This window comes from Sarcophilus harrisii, chromosome 5 (assembly GCF_902635505.1).
Source record: "Sarcophilus harrisii chromosome 5, mSarHar1.11, whole genome shotgun sequence".
Lineage (NCBI taxonomy): Eukaryota > Metazoa > Chordata > Mammalia > Dasyuromorphia > Dasyuridae > Sarcophilus > Sarcophilus harrisii.
The window spans coordinates 22,012,892-22,033,994 of NC_045430.1; the positions used below are offsets into that span (position 1 = coordinate 22,012,892).

The 21,103-nt window shown below is 39.6% G+C and overlaps 2 protein-coding genes across 2 annotated transcripts in view; one reads left to right on the forward strand and one right to left on the reverse strand.

The window, feature by feature from the left end:
* NT5DC3 (5'-nucleotidase domain containing 3) overlaps positions 1 to 6,236 on the forward strand; it is a 33,662-nt gene extending 27,426 nt beyond the window's left edge. The window contains exon 13 of the mRNA XM_031940844.1: positions 2,964 to 6,236. Within this exon, the coding sequence (XP_031796704.1) occupies positions 2,964 to 3,225 (262 nt within the window). The 3' untranslated portion in view covers positions 3,226 to 6,236. The remainder of the gene's footprint in view (positions 1 to 2,963) is intronic.
* A 6,960-nt stretch (positions 6,237 to 13,196) lies between these two features.
* Positions 13,197 to 21,103, reverse strand: part of STAB2 (stabilin 2) — a 156,738-nt gene continuing 148,831 nt past the window's right edge. The window contains exons 68-69 of the mRNA XM_031937828.1: positions 18,671 to 18,787; positions 13,197 to 14,966 (exon numbers count right to left, since the gene is read on the reverse strand). Coding sequence (XP_031793688.1) covers positions 14,919 to 14,966; positions 18,671 to 18,787 — 165 coding nt within the window. The 3' untranslated portion in view covers positions 13,197 to 14,918. The remainder of the gene's footprint in view (positions 14,967 to 18,670; positions 18,788 to 21,103) is intronic.

Below are 21,103 nucleotides of genomic sequence, written 5' to 3' on the forward strand. Positions count from 1 at the left end.
TAGGGCTTGTGAAGGCCAGTAAATTATAAACTTTCCTGTGGATCAGATGTTTGTAGGAATCTAATTGGTTTCTCTAAGACTCCAAACTGTATAAGAGATGCTAACCTACATTGGTAAAGGGAATTTGCTCATCTGGGAGTTTCTGATGCCAGTGAGATCACAAATCCAATTCCAGTCCCCATCCCCTAATTTTTCAGTATGATATCATGTGGGGTAGTGGTTAGTGACCCAAATTCAAAACTAGGAATATCTGGATTCAGTTGTTACCTTCTCTTACTACTAGATGACCTTGGGCAATCCATGTAATGTTGAAGTTTAACCCTTCTTAGGAAAAGAAATTGAATAAGTCATAGATGAGTTCTCTAAGAAAGGAAAAAGCCCCCAGGACCAGATGGATTTACAAGTGAATTCTGCTAAATATTTAAAGAATAATTAATTCCAATACTACATAAAGTGTTTTTAAAAAATTAACCTTAATGTGCTCTAGGCAACTTTCTAAGACTACAAGTAGTAGAGAAGATTCCCCCTTTGCAATGGGAGGGGTTAGCTCCTCTGGGAGAGCCCTGTATCAGAGCTTAAACTTTTTCCACTCCTGACCTCTTTTTGTCCAAGAAATTTTTGTGACTTCAGGTATAGAGGTGTATAAAATAAGTATATAAATCAAACATTTACTGATAATAAATCATAAAGAAATTTATTTTAAAACACTTTTTTGGTATACATAAAACTTAACATCTGTTAAAATGAAAGCAAGTTTGCATACTGATGAGACAGATGTGCTTGTTTATTTTTACATAAAGAATTAAATTTTGGTGGATTATTCAATACTATAGGATGTTTCAGAAACCTTTTACTGTTGCCAAATTTTTCATGATCCCCTCCCATTCAGTTAATTGACCCCCATAGTATAAGAAGCTTTGCCCTACATTGCTGAAATAATAATTCTAGAGCCTCTTTCCCCTAGTTGGTTTCAATGGAAAATAGAAGAATATAATGGTTAGGTTGCTTGGGTTTCTTGTGGTTTCTCTACATGTGCATTTGGGAGACTTGAAGCACTATAGACAAGCTTCACATTTCTGTGTAGCCTCTTTGTCCTTCCTGTCATACCTTTGTAAGTTATGATCAGTAAGGGGCTTTGACCTTTGGGAGAGCCCTTTCCTGTTGTGGATCTAACCAGCTTGGACAGGAATCTGGGGGGAGGAGGAGAAGGTGTCAAGAAGCCAATCTAGCAGGACTTCAGACTCAGGAAGACCTGGGCACCTCTTATTTATGGTGCTTATGAGTCCTCAAAGGAGCTTTTTGTGGAAAGAGTCCCAGGCAAGAAGGCTGGGACGAAGGGTTTTATGGCTAGCTCTTCAAGGAACCTACTCTATATTCTTAGGTAAATCCCTTAGTTTCTTTGGGCTCTCAGTTTATTCATCTGTAAAAGGGGATCATTGGACTATCCAATCAAAAAAGTTCCTTGCTACTCTCAAAATCTAATTAAGATGCTTTCCTTTAAATGGTTTTGAATTTCATACCGTTTGCCCCTCTCAAATGATGTAAATTAATATTGTGTGGGAAAATCCATTTCTAAGGAAAAGGGCATCGAAGTGAAGTACTTTCTGCTGGGTCTTGACAGGTATTTTTTGTTTTTATTCTATTTTTTCAATTAACAAACATCATTTTATCTCCCTCAACCTCCCCCCCCCATTTAAAAAAGAAAACAACAAAAAACCCCTTGTAATAAATACACATCTTTAAACAAAACAAATCCTTTGCATTGCCCATATCCAGATGTGTATGTCTCATTCTTCCTCTTGTGTTTATCCTCTCTCTACCAGGAGGTGGACAGCATTGGTCCTATGGAATCCTGGTTGCTTATATCCTGAATCAAATTCTTAAGTCTTTTGAAGTTGTTTCTCTTGACAGTGTTGTTGATATTGTTTTTTATTGGTTCTGCTCACATTGTTCTGTATCCGTTTATATAAGTCTTCCCAGGTTTCTTTTAAACTACCTCTTTGGTCATTTCTGAGAAAAGAATACCACTTCATTTTATTCATGTACCATACTTTGTTTAGGCATTCTCAGGTCTGATGAGTATTTCCCTATTTCCTATTTATTTGTCACTACAAGAGTAATTGTTATAAATAATTTCTTACATATGACTCTTTTTTATTTATTTGTCACTACAAAAGGAGTTGTTATAAATAATTTCTTACATATGAGTCTTTCATTTATCTGTCAGTACAAAAGGAATTGTTATAAATAATTTCTTACATTATGAGTCCTTTTCATTTACTTGTCACTATAAAAGGAATTGCTATAAATAATTTCTTAACATATGTCTTTTTTATTAATTTCTAAACTCCATGGAATATAATAAAAATAATGGTTACAACAATAGCAATAATAATGATAATAGTTAGCACTTGTATGGAACTTTCAGACTTTCATTTACCTTCATTAACTCATAGGCTTAGTGATGTCAATTCTGAGTCAAAGGGCATGTTTTTAAATTGCTTTCCAGAATGGCTGGACTGATGACTCCGCTGATAATGATAATGCACCAGTATCTTGCCAAATGCATAGATGTTGGGCTTGGTGCTGGGAAGACTCATTTTCCCCGAGTTCAAATCTGGCTTCACACATTTACCAATTGTGTGACCCTGGGCAAGTCATTTAATTCTGATTGCCTCAGTTTTCTCATCTGTAAAGTGATCTGGTGCTCTATCTACTGTGGGGCAGACCTTAGCTGCCCCAAAGATAAGAGATTGATAGGAATTACTTTTGAGAAATTATTGGGTGAGAGGATTTCTTTGTGAAAAATTAATGTTCAGTTATGAATTTATTCTTTTAAAACATGTCTGAATAAAAAATTTATCTAATTTTGTGATAGTTTCATTTTAAAAATATTTTCTTTTTTTGGTCATGGCAGCCTGGTTTTAACATTCTGCTTTCTCTCACTTTCTTTACTTTTACAGAGAAATGACCAAAAATTTCTTCAACTCCCAGTTTGGAAGCCTATTTCGCACAGACCAGAATCCCACATACTTCCTGAGGCGCTTGTCTCGATTTGCTGATATCTACATGGCGTCTCTGAGCTGCCTCCTGAGTTATGATCTCAGTCACACATTCTATCCTAGGAGGACTCCCTTGCAGCATGAACTTCCAGCCTGGTCTGAGAGACCTCCATCGGGCAACTTCAGGATCCCCTTTATACAGGGGGTGGCCCAGGCCAAGTAACCAAATAAACCACTCAAAGTGGGCAGACATGGAGGCATTAATACCAATGAGAGTATAAACTTTGCTTTTTAAGCAAGTATGAATATTGTATTTTGCTATTTATATAATTTTGTCTGGTAAATAAAATACCTTGTTTTGATAGAATTGGAATTCAGAATTAACTGGTCTTAACCCTCTTCTGAGCTGTATCCTCCTATTAATGATAATGGGAATTATGAACACCCAGAGGAGGGAAAAGTTTCTGTTGGCTGAAAGATGAGCTTCATATTGAAAGTCTATTCAGCCTTTAAGTTTACAAAGGCCTTGGAGCTTAATTTTTCTGGGATAGATAAGGCCCTTTTTGTACTAGTTTTAGAGTGCTGTACTTGGTCGTGTTTTGATAGTACTAAAGCAACTGTGTTTCTTGATCATTCATTCAACAGCTCCCTACTGATTTAAGATGTGCAAGGAGGTAACATATTATTGTAGAAAGATCAAAGACATGTTTGGATTCCACTTCTGGACTTATTAGCTGTGTGACCTGGGTAAATCAGTTGAGCACTCTGAGCCTCAGTTTTCTTATCTGTAAAATGGGGATAATAAATCCTTATAGTAAAAGAGGGGATGGGAGATTGAGTAAAGAGCTGACCTCAGGGTCAGGGTCTGAGTTCAAGAACCATCTCTGACACATACTGGTTTTATGATTCTAGGTAAACTAGTTAATTGTCCATAAACAACCTCTTAGATTATATTATAAATAGCAGAGAAGGCACCAAGTTATATTAATAATGGGAGTTTGCTAAACCAGTGAAATCACAAGGCCCTTTCTGAATCCTTATAGTTCCTACCTACTAGAACTGTTGTAGGACTCATATAGTGTCCCCAAAGTCCTTAAGAGCTTAAAACCATGCTAAGACTTTTAAGACACCCCATCCTACATAAAGTACTTTACAAACTTTAATATAAACCATGTGAATGCCAGCTGTAGTTATAATTGTATTTATAATTTAACCAAATTCCATGCTCATACTGGAGCGCCAGGTTAAAAGCTTAAGGCTTTGATTTTGAAATTAATTTGAGTACTTCTCATCCAATGTGGACACTCCCTGCATCCTGGGAATTCCTAACACTTCACAAAGTGAAGTCCTTTTCCTGCTGAGGCAGAAGGACAGAGAAGGTGGCTAACTTTCTCACCCTCCCTCATCCTTATTCTGCCACTTCCTTACCAGGGGTAGACCAAGAGGATGATGGAGTGATGAGAGTCTACACCTGTTGAATCCAATTATCTCTCTCCCCATAAAAAAGCAGATGCTTTTCTCCAACAAAAGCAGAGAGAGAATTAACTTGGACAAACAAGAATCCCAGGCTGCCAAGGAGAATTTGGGGCTGGAGGTGGGTTGTGATTCCCATATAAGAAAGGTAAAATAAGAGAGCAGGAGTGTGAGACTATCAGGACACAGCTTAAAACAATCAGCAGGAATTGTCCAACAACTATTAAAACTATGAAACATCAGTGTTGTGTGGTTCACCACTGAGGGTGGGATGAAAGCACAGGTAGAATCTTTTTGCAATAAATTTAGGTGATTCTCTCTGCTTCCCTTGGTTTTGTTGTAATACATCTTATTAAAATAAGTGCATGGTTAATAAACCTAATGTTAGTCCCCAAGACTGGGACATAATAGAATTAACATTATGGGACAGACTAGGGAGAAAGAAGCAGATATTGATCCCTCATCATCTCATACTCTTCCTTTGGGGTCTATTTGTGTATTTCCTTAGTGAGTGATTTGAGAGTTTAGTTGGCTCCTGTTTTGGTGGATGAGGGGTTCAGGGTTAGGGTATGGAATTCAGGGGTTCTGAACTTTCTTATGCCATGGATTCTGATGAAACCTCTCGAGCACTTCTCAGATAATATTTTAAAATGTACGAAATAAAATGAAGAAGACTATAAAAGTAATTATATTGGCATATAATTATTAACATTAAAAAAGTCCATCCCAGTTTAAGAATCTCTAGTTTTAGAATTTCCTCTTGACTAGGGATTATTTGATAATTTTGTATCTCTCTCTAGCACCTAAAGCTGCCTGGCACAGAACAGGTGCTTAATAAAGATTTAGTGATTGATTGGGTAAAAGAAATTTAAAAAGCTGAACTCCCTTTCAGTAGCTCAGTTCCATTCTCCCTGCCTGCAATGTAAATGGTATAAAGCCAGGCTCTTTCTCCAAAAGAATGATGGACACATGGGCAAAGATCATAGTGTTATTGCTGTGTAGTATTATAGATAAGTGGATTTGGCGTTCAGAAGATTTGTGTTCAAGCCCTTCCTCAGACATTATGACTCTGAACAAATAACTTAACCTCTGTCTCAGTTTCCTTTATAAAATGGGCATGATAATGGCACTTAATCATTTCGCAGGATTGTTGTGAGGAAAAATGAAATAATATATGTAGAGTGCTTTGTAGATTTTGAAGGAACATATAAAAGTTATCACGATTATTTTTGTTATTATTCTTGCAACAAATTCTTTATAACATGGTTTCACAAATGTGCATGAGATTGCTGAAAATTTGTCCAGTGCTGGACTCTGAAAGGGACACTTCACAGATCACAGACTTAGAATGTCTTCTTAGCAAATAGGTAAATGGCAACCACTTCAGAACCAAAACAATTAAATAGACAAACATTTCTTAAGCACTTCCTGTTCTCAGGGGATATTTCACTTAAGTCTAGGTGATGGGAATGTTCTTCTAAATGCTGTTTCCTTGGAGACACAGTCTAAATTATCTTGTGGGAGGATGGAGAGTGGTTTGGAAGAAGGAAATGGGATTGGCCAGAGAGACGAGTGGGGGTGGGGGTGGAGAGAGATCTCTTCTAAGTAAGAAAAGGTAGTTTTTCTTCCCTTCTTTTTAGAATAGCTTATTTCCATGAGTTGTCTTGTATTTATTTCCAAGATGATATCCTTAGCTAGAGGTATGCTGATAAATATTTAACAACCAACTCTCCAGGAAAAAGAAAATGGATGCATGACACAATTTAAAGTTTAATTAGCATTATTAACATCATCTCCATTTCCTCCAAGTCTAGATAATCAATAATAAATCCAGTCCCTGATTTGTAGCCATTGCTGATTTCTGAGGTGTTATAGGTGACACTGAAAATTTAAGCATCAGGTTAAAGGTAGTGTGAAACAGCTGCAGTGCATTTTTGAAAAGCAGATTGGTTCAGTGGAATGGGTGCTGTATTCCGACCGAGGCTATGGCTTCAAATCCCTCTGATGTCATTTAGTACTTAATGTTATTTTGGACTAGTCCCTTACCTTTTCTGGTTGGTCTTTTTTTTCCTCATGTGAAAAATGAGGGATTGGACTAGTTGATGTTTCTATTCCTTTTCAGTTCTAGGTCTGGGATCCTATGATTTGATGTCATTAATGGGTCACAGAAAACCTAGGAGGCTTCATAGTGCAATCAGAAGAATGCTGATTAGAACAAGAGGACTTGAGTTCAGTTCCTCCCTGTGTGACTTTGGGGTAGTCACCTAACCTGGTGAGGTCTGTTTCTATATCTAAAAAATGAAGAAATGGATCTAGGTTGTTTGATCTCTGTGAACTTCTGGTTGTTTGCCTTTGTCTTCCCAGTGCTTAATATAGTGATTGGCACATAGTAGGTGCTTAATAAATGTCCTTTGATTGACTGATTGATCTCAAAACTTAGTACTCAAACTTAGTACAACCAAGACCCACTAGCCCAGTGCACATGGTCTTTCCCTAAATGTCATACACATTGTTCTCCTTATCTAAGGTGTTGAGATTTGTAAGCTTATGGATGTCTTCTCTCTCTCCTGGAAGTCACACTTGGCCCTGCCATTACTGAGATCCTAAGTGGGATTTTTGACCACCGAAATGTGGATTTTGTTCTTTGTTCTCTGGCCTGCTCAGAGCTAGGGTGATGTATTTGAAAATTGTGCCCTACCCCACGAATCGCTGTCCACCTGAGATTTTGAGACCTTCTCTTCTTACATATGTGGCTGAAGCATCACAGAGAGCAGGATTTTCTAGTGTTAAATTAATCATGTGACTCTGGACTTGGAAGCAGAAGGACTTGGGATTATTCCCGTGTGTTGTGTGACCCTTGACAAATCACATAAACTCTTCATTCCTCAGTTTTCTGATGTCCAGGATGAAGGGTTGGGTTGATGGTCTGTGAGATTTCTGGGCAATTAGGTGACTCCATAGCATATAAAGGAGGCTTTAGAGTCAGAAAGACTCATCTTCCTGAATTCAAATCTAGCCTCAAATACTTCTAGTTGTGTGATCCTGGGCAAGCCATTTACCCCAATTGCCTCGAAGGAACACACACACGCACACACACACACACACACACACACACACACACGTGTCCCTGGCTGGCCTTCCAGGTCCCTGCCAAAATCATGTTCTAAGTCCCCAGTCTAGTATGTTGAGAAAGTTATTTTGGAATATTGAAAACAACTATATATCCTAAATTAACAACTGTAACAGCAGGAGAGGAGTGATTTTAAAATGGTTTGCTTAGTTAATGAATCCCTGGTATTTAATCTTGAATTCTTTCTTGTTGCATGAAGGGAAATTCACAATCAAAATATTGTCCATATAAGCCCCCAAAAGTTTAGCCTTTAAAGGTAAGATGGAAAATGTATCTATTTTTTAAAAACTGCTTTTATACAAGAAACCAGATTTTAAACAAAATATACCTACTGTCCCTCTTTGCGGAGGTGGGTGTGTGGGAGTGTGGAATAGTGCACATATTGTCAACTTATGATTGAGAGATTGGTTCATTTTGCTGAGCTGATTTTTTTCCTTCTTTTCTAATTTCTCTTATGAAGGATGGTACAGTGGGAAGGATTATTAGGAGAAAGAGAGAATTAGAAATATGGGTAATGTAAAAACAAAAAAAAAATTCCTAAAAACAAGTTGATAGAAATGATGATGGCATGTAATTTGTAGATTTGAACTCCTGCTTTCCTGCTTTCTTTTGTCCTTTGGGGAGGTTGTTTTGTCTTGAAGTGCTAGGTCACAACCTGGGAAGAATCCGGGGCTGGGAGGCAGGGACTAGGCGGCTAGGTCTTTCTTGGCTGATTATTAGCCAGGCCCTCAATTTCCTTACCCTTGAAACACATGGAAATCATTCTTGTGCCTCCCTTGTGAGGAAGAGAATCTGGGGAGAAGATATGGCCAGGTTTTATCTGCTGTAATTTACTAAAGTTTATTATTGATGTCAATCAGTGATATGTAACCTATTTCAGGATATGCGATGTTATTTCTTCTGGCACATTTCTGCCTGTGTTGTTCGCTGAAAAAAGTGCAATTTTTTCCCTAGTATTTCTTCAGTAGCAACAACTGTGTCCCATTGCTGTTTATAACTAACTTAGCTTTGGATGGGTTGAATGGCCTTAACATGGAAAACACTTCCCTCCCTCCATCCCACTATCTCCCAAGACCCTAAGAAATTAGATCATGAGAATAGCCCCTAAATCACAACAGTTCGTGTCCCCTAACCAGGAGCTGAATTTGGGGGTGCTTTCTTCCATACTTAGGAATAGGATGAGTACCTTCATGCTAGAAGAAGTTCCAAATGTGGCCATGGGTGATAAGGATCCTGTTATTGGTTGACTTCTTACTAGAGAAAGGAAGCATGTCCATTATACAAGCTGTCACCCACACTTAGTGTTATCCTATCTTCCCTGATGTATTTTCTGTAGCAGTAGGTCCTGGTTGGTGCAATGTGGATGTCACTAGCATGTGAAAATCAAAGTTAAGTTCTGAAAAGGTTCCCTTGGAACAATGGCCCAAGCTATGAATTTTTGCCCGTGCGGCAACAGGAAGTCCATATCACAAACATCTTGAAGTTAGGATCCTAATTTGAGGGGTATGGGGGATTCAGAGCTTTGGGGACATTAGGGTGATTGAGAGAACCTATTTTTAGTGCTAATGTAGTGCTAGGTTTTTATTACTTCTACAGTGTTGAAAGAATGCAAGAGCTCTGGTTGCCCATTCTGATTGGAATTATTTATTATCGATTATTGTATATTGAGTATATGGGAGTTATTCTGGTTGGAGTTATTTATTATCAGGTGGCAAAAGCTTGACAAACGAAGCCTAATAAATCGATTGTAAATCTATTTCTTGGATCTAGAAAACAGAATGATGTTCTGCAAGTGACTGTCCTGGGGATTGGGTTGGGAAGTATTTATAATTTCTCCTTGATAGATGATAGATTTCATGTTTCTAGAACACAATGTAATATTTTGTACACTTGCACTGTATTCACTGACTGGTTAGTTTTCTAGTTCACTTCTGTATATCACTGAAAACTCAACATTGGACCTGGAAAGTTGATTCTAATTTTCAGTTAAATGATAAGATTGGTCAATGTGATACCAGATACAATACGAAATTAGGTCAATGTAAATTTATTGAGTGTTGGTTTAAGAAAAAAATGATTTGTGTGCTATGTAATAAATGAACTTCCTGCAGAATAAAAGCTTGGGTGATATTATTCAGTCCATTGACGTTCACTCTTGTCTTCTCTTGGGCTTACGGAAAGAAGTCAACTGTGTGAGTGCAGGAACAGGCTCTGTGTTTGGAGTCTGAAGACTTGGGTTAAAAGATGGGGACTTACAGGGGACTATAAGAATGTAGGCATTGGACTAGAGAGATGGTTCTGTGTAATGGATTAGTAAGTAAAACATTGGATTTTGATGAGAAAGATCTGGATTTGAATTCCACTTTGGACACAACAAGACACCTTCCTCTTCAGATTCCCTATATCACCCAAATGACTGTTGGGTTATAGAATCCCATAGATGGAAGGGTCCTCAGAAGCCACAAAGGTCTGCCTGCTCTCTCTAGCTAGCAGTCCCCAGTTATGCTTCACATCCCACCCTAGCCTCTACCATCTGCTCAGCCCCAGTGCACCATTCCCTACCTACCCCCCTTTTCTTTCTAGCCTGGAAACCATAATTACACCGATATTGCATTGTTGCTGCTAATTAGTCCTGCTTGCTTTTCCTACCACTTCCAGATGTCTCCTGTCCCAGCTAAATCACCCTGGAGAATCTGATCCTTGTAGATTTGGGATACCTGCCCTGGGCCCCTGCTGCCCTGATTGGTTGATGACTCCTGTGGGCCTGTGTCACTGCCAGCCCAACTCAGGTGTCATGTTATCCTCAGCCATCTTTGGGCCAACTGCCTTAGCTGATGGGTGTGTTTCCTGCCTTTTTGAAGGATAATCTGGTTACAACAAAACCTCATGGCTAATGGGAAGGGTGCTTAACTGCACTCCCTTATGGCTCTGTTCCCTTTTCTGAAACTTTGAAATCAGAATTCCTTTTCTTGGCCACTATTCTCAGTATGTCTTGTTTCCCCTTATTTGAATGCCCAGTCCTTTGAAAGCAACATCTTACTTTGTTTTTGTATGTTTATCCCCAGTGCTTAGAATATTAAAAAGTTTTTCATTCTTTCATTCTGTTGTCTCTGTCTTTCTCTCTCTGTCTTTCTCTCTTTCTCCCTTCCCCCTCCCTTCCTTCCCTCCTTTCCTGTCTCTCTTCCTTTCTGTCTCTCTGTCTTGTCTCTCTCTCTTTCTCCCTTCCCCCTCCCTTCTTTCCCTCCTTTCCTGTCTCTCTTCCTTTCTGTCTCTCTCTCTTTTCCTCTTTCTCTTTCCCATTCCTCTCTCCCTTCTTCCTTCCCTTCCTTCCTGCCTTCCTCCCTTTCTCTCACTCTCCCTCCTCTCTTTTTTCCTTTCTTTTGTGAGCAATCAGGATTATGAATTGCCTCCCCCTTTCTCTGTTCCCCTCTCCTTCCTTCCCTCCCCCTCTCTCTCCTTCCCTCTCTATCCCTCTGGGGTTAAGTGACTTGCCCAGGGTCACACAGCTAGGATATGTTAAGTGTCTGAGGCCAGACCTGAACTCAGGTCCTCCTGACTTCAGGGCTGATGCTGTATCCACTGCACCACCAGCTGCCCTTATCCTTATCCTTTTGATTCCTAAATGTTTTGTTCCATGGTTTCCTAATCCTGGGCACTTTCCAGCTTGTCAATGGCTTTCTTAAAGTGGAGTACTCAGAACTTTGGATGGCCTTCCAAAATATGGATCTATTTCAAGTGACTTTTGAAGAGCCAGTCAACAAACAGCAGTTAGTTCTAGGATTTGGTGTTGGAACAAATTTTCACATGCAAAAAAGAGGAAACTGGAGAAACTATGTAAGAAAAAAAGATCTGAAAATGAAGATCATCACAAGGTTAAAAATGTGTCTCTGCGTCAAAGTAATAGATGCTGGTTCTGGGTGCTATGGATACCAGAGAAACATCGGCATGGAAGGTAAGTCCAGCTGTTTTCCTTCTTCCACTATTCCTCACCTTACACAAATGATACCCCAGTGGAAGTTTATGGTGTTTTTGTTGGGTGATAAGATAGCAGAGGGAGGGAAAAACATACATTTGGTTTGGACCTCCTGACAAATTCTTATACCAAAAAGTCTTATGAATGTGAACTCTCTTCTATGACAAAGGTTGATCATGGAATGAGGGCTGTCTTGAAAGTTTTCCTCTGCACGCTTAAGGAAGGGTTTTCAAAACAAACTAATACAGTGGCAGAAATAAGGGGAAAATTTTAAGCTCATTCAGAGGATGGACTGATTTTAAGAAGTGTTACAAATGATTTCTTTTTATGGAGGATTCATTAAAACAGATTGAGCTAGAAAATCCTACAAAGACTGGTAGGGGAAAGGACTAGTTTTGGTAAAGACTTGAAAAGAGTAAAACTAATTTTTCTTTATAGTATAAGGCAAATCTTCTTAAACTGAAGGTCTCAACCCCATATGAAGTCAGGTAATTGAATGTGCAGATTGCAAAATTATGATTTATTATCAGTAAATATTTGAATTGTGTACTTATTAGTAAAAAATCTATTTTGTGTATCTGTTTTATATACCTATATTAATATTAAGGAGGAACTTCCTGGAGGAAAAGAAATCACAAGTGAAAAAAATTTAAAATGTCCTGGTTCTCCTCTTACTCACATGTTAATTAAATATTTAATTATTGAAATAGATGGGTAAAGAATATATCCAAGAATAAATGATAAAAATCAACTTGTGGATGGTCTTTCAGATAAAAAAAATTGAGGGGAGACAGACTGTCCTGAGCACCAAATACAGACCTGTGTTTCAAGCAGTCAAAAAAAAATCTATTAAACGCCTACTATGTGACAGGCACTGTACTAAGGGCTTCAGATAAATAAGTGTCCTGAGAAGTCCTGTGTGAAGTTAAAGCAATGATCAAGGTAAGTGTGGCCACAGGGCATTGTGGTCCATTAGCTAATCTGCATGTGACTTTTTAGAGTTTTAATTTTCAAAATTATAAATCAAATAACTGGAGACTGTGGGAAGATGACTTAAAGATTGTTGGAGTCACATACTGCTAGAAAGGTGGATTTCTTGTGTTTTACCTAAAATAAAGATAAGTCATTGATCACTAATAGGTTGTGAGTTGGGATGATGGAAGGGAAAAGGAATTCAGAGATAAATAGAAATAACAGGAGAATAAATTGAGCACAGTAGGAGTTATAAGAACTGAGAGCTTCCCATTGAGAGAGTTGATCTATCAGCTAATTTGCAGGGAACTTGTTGATTCAAAGAGAGACACTTTCTGATGAATGATAGAGCATCTGCACTGGCCCTTGGTTAAAAGATAGCTGGATTCCATTTTTTGGTGAAGGGCTAAGTGTTTTCTAGTTCATTTACAATGTGAGAGAGGGAAAAACTCATAGAGATTACCTGTTATCTTCTGATACCTTTTTTTTTGTTTGTTTGTTTTGAAAGGGAGAGAAAGAAAGATAAAAATCTTTCTTTTAAGAAGCTGTGATTTGCTTTGAGAAGAGGCTTGAACTGATTGGACGAAGTAGAATCACCTCCTATCTGCACATCTGGCAGTTTTTCAGCTTAAGGGAATTGTTTGTCACTGAAATAGTGTAACATTTTTTTTCCTAGTGCCCTGTTAAAGATGACTGTGTGCAGTAAGAACCTGACACTTTTTAACTTGAGAACATGAGACCATCTAGCAAAGAGTCAGTTTTGTGTGGTGTAGATTGTTCCTGAGGGAGACCAAGGACATCGAGATCTGTAGTCCAGAGCTGTGAATTAGCCTTAGCTATATGAGTTTCCACACTCACATACTTCCTGCTAGGTTTTTTATAAATGTGATCTCTCCTGTCTTCCCCACAGACAAGTGTGACTCAGGTTTAGGGATGGGCTGCTGGGATAATTTCTGCTTTTGCCTTCTATTGAGTATTATTATTATTTCTGAGTAGTGTTTCTATGTTCTACTTGATGCTGTCATGGTGACTGATTTCCTGTAAGTGGGAAGCATACCAGTGCTCAAGAGCTACAGTGGTGAGTCGTAGGAGTTAACGTGCCCACACCAGAGTAACCCTCCGAACTCTGAGAGATTGAATTGTAGCCATGTGGCGTACCAAGTTGGCATTGTGAGTTCAGGTTGATCTGTCATCCTAGAGAGGAATCCATCCTACTCCTAGGTTCTAATAATGAAAATCAACATTGTGCAGTCAGTAGGAATCAGGCATTGTGGTCAGCAAAATCTGGGGCCAAGTCCCATTTCTGACCTATTCTGGCCTATGTGATCCTGGGTAACAATCAGCGTTTTAGTTCCCCAGGTTGCTCCCTTAATGCTCAGAATTGCAGAGAGGTACCAGCTTGCTTTGGTAGAGAGCATCCCCTCATCAGGGAGATTATAGGTTTGTTCCAATATAATTAAAATGTGTATTAGAAACATTATACATGCTGGCTCAATCTGAAATAAGGATGCTTTGTTTGATTCCGACTTTTAATTAAGGGACAGGTTTTTTATTTCCTTGTCAAGGTCACTCACTGAAGTTTTTCAGCCAAACAGATAATGCGTAAGGAGCAGAAAGCCCTTTTTTTTTTCTGTTTGCATTTCATTCAAAAACATTTATTAAGTGCATACTATGTGCAAATTTTTTTTAAAAAAATTACAATTCCTGCCCTCAAGGAGCTTCCATTCTAGTTGGAGCAAGGAGAGAAGAAATACTGCATGTATGCGGATAAATATAAAAAAGAGCAAGGAGTGAATGAGAGATCCAGACAGAATGGTCTAGGAAAACTTGAAGGGGGAGGGCAATGTAGAGAGGCTTGAGCTCATCCTTGGAGGAAGACCTGAATTCAAATATAGCCTCAGACACTCACTAGCTGTGTGACTTTGGGTAAGCCACTTAACCTCTGTCTGACTCAGTTTCCTCATTTGTAAAATGAGGATGATAATAGCACCTAACTCCCAGGGTCATTTTGAGGACAAAAATGGGGATAACTGTATGAAGGTCTCTGGAAACCTTAAAGAGCTATATTAATGTTCGCTCTTATCATTCCAGGCAATGTTGAATTCCGGGAAATGGTTTGTCTTCCATTGGGCTGAAATGGAGCACAGAAGGAAACGCCCATTTCTCTACCTTCTTCCCCCCTCCCAATAAAAGTAAAAAAGCCCCAGAACAAAAGTAATGAGGTATGACATTGGAGTGACTTCTACTTCATCATTCCTGAAACTTGGCTGGCCCTAAGGATTCACAGTTCCCATCAACTGGTTGAGGGCTGCTCTGTAAGCTCCCAAAGTGGGGACTTCACAAGTGGCTCCCATGGCTCCAGGTCATCTTAAAGGTCTTGGGTACCACTAGTCACAAGCTGCTGTTCGTCAGATTCCTGTAAGAGAGATTTATTACTGAATAAATCAGCCCACCAGGCTTTCATTTCCCTTCGATGACAACCTCTCCTCCTCCTCCCTTCTTTTGCCAGCTATAATTCTAAGATGGAAACATCCTCCTCCCCCACATAGGAATATGTTTGTTCACATTTGACTGTAATTTATGAAAAGTGTATCTTGGGCTGAGAATCCATTACCAGTCCCAGGGGGGATGAGCTGAAATGCCACATTACACAAGGTAAGAGATGACACGGGTACAAAGCTGCAGTCAACAAAGCTTATATTCCAGTCATAATGGATTTCTTTTATCCCACCCCCTAACTTTTATTGTCTAAAAAAGATTAGCAAGCTCTCTCCTGCCGTCATGCGATTTGGAAGCCATTTTTAAGAGCAGGAATTGTAATTCTCTGAAGATGATTAGACACACTTTGCAGGATGGGGGGGGGGGCGGCAGATTTGTATCTTAAGGTAAACCGAAGCAGATAATTGGTACAAGGAGTAAGAGTGTTGGATTTGGAGTCAGACCCGAGTTAGAATCCCTGCCTTATATACTCACAAGTTGTATAATTCTGGGGAAGTCACATCCCTTTTTCCTCATCTGTGAAATGGGTACAATTGATAACAACCTCATGGGGTAGTGGTAAAGATCAAATATTAGACTGCTCTATACATTAGCTATTATTTTTGCAGGGAATTGGGGTTAAGTGATTTGTTCAGGGTCATCCAGCTAATGAAGTGTCTGAGACTGAATTTGAACTCCTAATTTAAGGGCCAGTGCTCTATCCATTGTACCATCTAGCTGCTCCAGCTATTAAAATTAGCAAAGGCTTTTAAAGATAAATCAGTTTCTTAGAGAGGCAGGTAGAAGGGATGTTAGGAAACCTGGTTTCATGTTTTTATTCTGCCATTAATTAGCTGGTGATCTCAAGCCCAGTGATTTTACCCTTGTAGGCATTATTTTCCTAATTTGTAAAATGAATGGGTTAGAAAAGATGAGGCCCAAAGTTCACAATCTATATTCCTATATTCTAAGAGGGCCTTTCCAGCTGTAACACTGTCTGTTCTCCAGTCCCTCCTGCTTCTAACGTTCTCTCATAAAGTGGGTCCCGCCCTGATTAGGGATTCTAGGATCAATACTATCAGGTCCTCACTAGCTTGAATATCCTAAGACCTCTCCCAGCTCTGATGTTCAGCATTTCATTGTTCTATCTTCATCTCTCAGGTCTTTTTTCTACTTTTTTTTTCACAGCAGGAAATATTACAAGTAACTTAATAGGAAAAAGTCCCTTTGGACATGTGGGGTTCAGATTTATTTAATATCTTTGAAATGGAGCTCATATGTTCTAAGGTACCATGCGTTCCATTTTGGGTTTGGGCCTTTAGAAGCAGCGAGTGAGCGTCATCTCTGTAGGAGATCTGCTTCTTGGCTCTGGCTCTTTTTTAATAACTGTGAAATTTCATCACCTGAGGTGCATCTGGAAACTTTTAAATATCTCCATTTTGGGACCATTTCTCTATTTGTAAATGGCTTTCTGCGAATCCCTGGTGCCTTCTGACTTAGCTCTGTGCCAGCACAAAAGGTGACAAGAAATGCATCTCTTTGGTCTTTTTTAATTTCAAGGGAGCATAGTTTCCTATAACCCATATTTGAGGAAACCCAGGCAGGAACTAGCTGTGTGATTTGGGTAAATCACTTCACCCTGATTGCCTCAGTTTCCTCATTTGTAAAATGAACTGGAGAAGGAAATGGCGAACCACTCCAGTATCTCTGCTAAGAAAATCCCAAATGGAGTCACAGAATCATACACAAATGAAAAGACCGAACAATAATAAAGGATGAGCTGGATTTAGATCACATTTGGAGATTTTTCCAGATTATAGGACATCATGAAAATTTGCTCTTTTAGGATCAACTCCCAAGTGAATTCACATGGCCCATAATGTAAAATCTGATTATCTTCAAGGGCTCCTTTCTCTTTGGGCCCCTAGTCGGTAGCTCTCCTTTCATTTAAAAAAAAAAAAGATTTATGAGTGCTATTTTTATAACACTGTATCTATCCAATGGACTTCTCCAAACCTCCACAGAATGCTTTCTTGTAATAACCAGGTTATTAAGTTACAGATAAATTACTAAGTCTCCATGAAGTAGTCACGGGAAACATGCTAGCTTATTGGCCATGACTTTCAGTGGGAGCCTTATTCTGCCTTTCTGGGCTGCCGTCTCTCTCACAGAAGGCCGTGGTAACCTTCATTGTCAGCCCTCTGAAATTACAACTGGATCAGTGTTTTGAAGTCTTTTTTCCGCCCCTTATTGCTTTTAATCCTTTGTAATCTGACTTCCAGTTTCAGCACTCTGTAATTACCAGTAATTTAACTGCTAAATCTGATGACCTTTTTCCTGTCACTATCTTCCTGGATCCCTCTGGGGCATTTGTTCCTTCACTTGCCACCTACCTGCTCTGCTTCCTTTCTTTCTCTGCAGTGGCGGTTACCTGACTTGCCCGGAGTCAAGAGTCTGAAGTCACATTTGAACTCAGGTGGTCCTGATTTCACGCCCAACACTCTATCCATTTATCCACCCAGCTCTGAAACTATAAACTTAAGATATTTCTAATTCTCAGGTGCTCAAAGATGCTAATTCTATTATATAGGATAATTTCAACCATCGATTTTTATTTTTCTGAGGCAACTGGGGTTATAAGTGACTTGCCCAGGGTCACCCAAATAGGAAGTATCTAAGACCATCTTTGAACTCAGGTCCTCCTGACTTCAGGGCTCTATCCACTACATCAACTCGTTGTCCCTCAACCCTCAATATCTAAGTAATTGATGTGAAGCAGAAGCATAGAATACTAGTTAGAATTTTGGTCGCATTTTCTCCATTGCCTCATTTGATTTCCTCAATGAAAGTTAGAGCTAGAAAGAACCAGAGATTTTCCAAACGGGTCACAAGGTTTTGTTTTTCTTTCTCAATATGGTATGAGAGAAAATACAAGCCTGGTAACTGAAAAACAATTTGAAATCAAAGAAAGTATGTTGGATCTAGAGCCTGATGTTGTAGTTTTAGTCTCTCATTATGTGACTGTAGGCAGTTTCACTTAAATAAGCCTCAGTTTTCTTGTCTGTAAAATGACTAGTAGGTTTAACTAGAATATCATAAAAATATGAAAATATGAAGGTATATAAGGAGCTTTGTATTGAGAAAGGCCTAGGTTTCAAATCTTGCTTCTGACCCCATACTCTCTGGCTAAGCTTGGGTACGTTATTTCAGCTGGCAGGGATCTGGGTCACTCTCTAAGTGGCAGATCAGGTGCCTTTGGCAGAGGAGATTCCCTGGTCTGGGAGCTCTCTATTTTAACGACCCCCCTCCCCATTTTCCTCTAACTCCGGCACAAAACAGAGTCCTCAAGGTCACACAGCAACATGAGAGATGGCCCATGCCCTCTTATCTGGCAGCCAGCTCAGTCACGCAGTTCCTGAGTCACAGCATCTTGTCACTCTTTCCCATTACCCCTGGCAGGCTGAATGCTTTGCTGACCTAATGAGAGACCATGTGTGAGGTTGTTGTTGGAGAGCTCTAATTGCTGCCCCAGGCAAGGGGGGGGAATGAGCAGTCTCCTGTGAAATGCTTAGCTTTCAGATTCCACCAAAGGCTATTGGGTAGCTTGGCTCGTGCCAGGTACCCCGGAAAGTGCCAACTCACCGAAAAAGGGTCATAGTCGGGTTCTGGAGGCTGCGTGGTTGTGCTCTCGTACATGGGGTTGGAAATATTCGAGGATGGCTGTTTGCCAAGGGCTGTGACATCTATATCCTCTTCTGGCTGCAGGGAACACACATGAGTGCACACGGTTAAGGCCAGGATCATTAGGGAGGCGGGGATTGGGATCTTTGTGCATTGGGATCATCACCAAAGCAGGCCAATTGGGTGCCCCTTCTGCCACCTCCCTTTCCCTGATCCCTAATTAAAGTGAAGAACAAAAGGAGAGATGAAAGGGTCAGTAACTGCCCAAGTGGTGAGCTTTTTAATATGCAGATTTTCTCATTTCTGGATGCTAATGGATTTACTGGTGCTTTGAAGCTTTAGGAACCAGGACCTCAAAGGCAGACTGAATAGAGTAGAAACTACTAATTTTTCTTATCCCTGAATACTGAGATGAAATGGTATCTTCATCCAGTTTATTCAAAGTACTCTCACATCAACTGTTTGTCCCTGGGTGATCCTGAAATCAGTATAAGATGGGGAGATAAGGACCTGGAATCACTGCCACCAGAGGAGGAACAGGTTGGATGGTGCTTCCTGTGGTATAAGTTTTGGCCACCCTCTAAAGTTCCAGGCCCTGAGGCAAAGCTCTGGTTACACTGGCCTTGTTTCAGTCCTGGGAAAAGCTTAAGAAAAAAGGGAGTTAATAGTTAGGCCTGATTCCATTTGCTGTCACCAGTCTGGATTTTTAAAAGTTTGGTTGTGAGGAAAATGGTTGGTAGAAATGAGCTCAGTGGATTCAGATTTGGTTACTGTGAAAATTGTGGGAATACCATGGAAACCAATTTTCTTTTCTTTCCTTCTTTCTTGCTTTTCCTTCCTTTCTTGACAATTGGGTTTAAGTGACTTTCCAGGATCACAAGCTAGGAAGTGTTAAGTGTCTGAGGTCAGATTTGAGTCCCTTCTGACTTCAGGCTAGTGCTCTATCCACAGAAACCAATTTCTTTTCCATTCACTGCAAAGTTTGTAGAAACCACAGCAGGATCTCTGAACTTCCAACTCTTGGCATAAACCTAATGGGGGAAATGGTTGTGTCCTGGAGGGGAAGGAGATGGTGAGATAGAAAGCTACCTAGTGGTGGGCAGTAGGGTATTAGGACCAGCTATAGCAGGGCCCCAGAAAACAGGTCATCTCCATGACTCAGGTGATCCCACAGCCTCCATAACAGCTTCCATATCATGTAGCTGGAGTTCATTTCAATTCAATGTCTCTACTATTGTTCTTTTGATTATACTCTATTATCACCTGAACTAACACACAATTGCATATGAAACCTTTGAGGTAATTATCATGGTTGGTCAATCAACAAACAGTTAAATATTGGTCCCTTGCCAGTTTGTTCAACAAAGAAAAAATAGGGGGATGCTGACCTGGTTGCCTTATCAAGGCCTTCTGTCCACAGTGAGTTACTCACCGAATCAGGCCCCCAATTTGGCCACTGACTTTTAGACGTTAGGTAATTTTTGAAGTTTTTGTTTTTAAAACAAGGGCACTGACCCTTGCAAAAACCTTGTGTTCCAATTCCCCCCCCTTTCCCAACTCCCTCCCTTCGACAGCATATAATCTAATATGTGTTAAACGTGGTAAAAATATATGTAAATCCCAATATAAGCATATTCATTTATACTATTATCTTGCACAAAAAAAAATCAGATCAAAAGAAAAACATGAGAAAGAAAATAAAATTCAAGCAAGCAACTACAAAAGAAGTGAGAATGCTATGTTGTGATCCTCACTCAGTTTCCACAGTCCTCTCTCTGGGTGTAGATGGTTCTCTTCATCATAAGATCATTGGAATTGGCCTGAATCCAGACACTATATCTTGAAAGCTGAATGACAACTGCTGGTGACTCTACTGCTATTAACCCCTGTTGGGGAGGCCCTCAGGAGATAAAAGAATCTTGACACATCAACACTGATGAATCAGGGGGAGATACAGCAGAAGGACATTATTTTAGGGACCACTTTCCTTGGAGATGACTGGTAAGGGTTGGAGCCAGGTAAGCTCTCCAGAATAAGAACTGTTGGGAAGCTGAATTTGAGGTAAATATTCAACTATTTATTTTATTTACAAAGAGACCATCGTCTGGGGACTGTTCCTTCTCTGACTCTGGAGTGATTTAACCAGACCCGTGCTAACTGACTAAGTTGTGTTGGGGTATAGCTGGTAGGTGTCCAATTCTCAGGTCATTGAGATCAAGTTCAGATATTATTGTCTTTTTTAAAAATAAAATGGAAACTTCATTATGGAGCTAAAATGACTTGTTTAGAATAGACAATTGTTCTGTGAATATATTCAACGCCTTCCCTGGCTGCTGAAAGGAACTCTTATTAAAGTGATGCTTCCCAATTTGGAAACTAAATAAGGTATTTTTA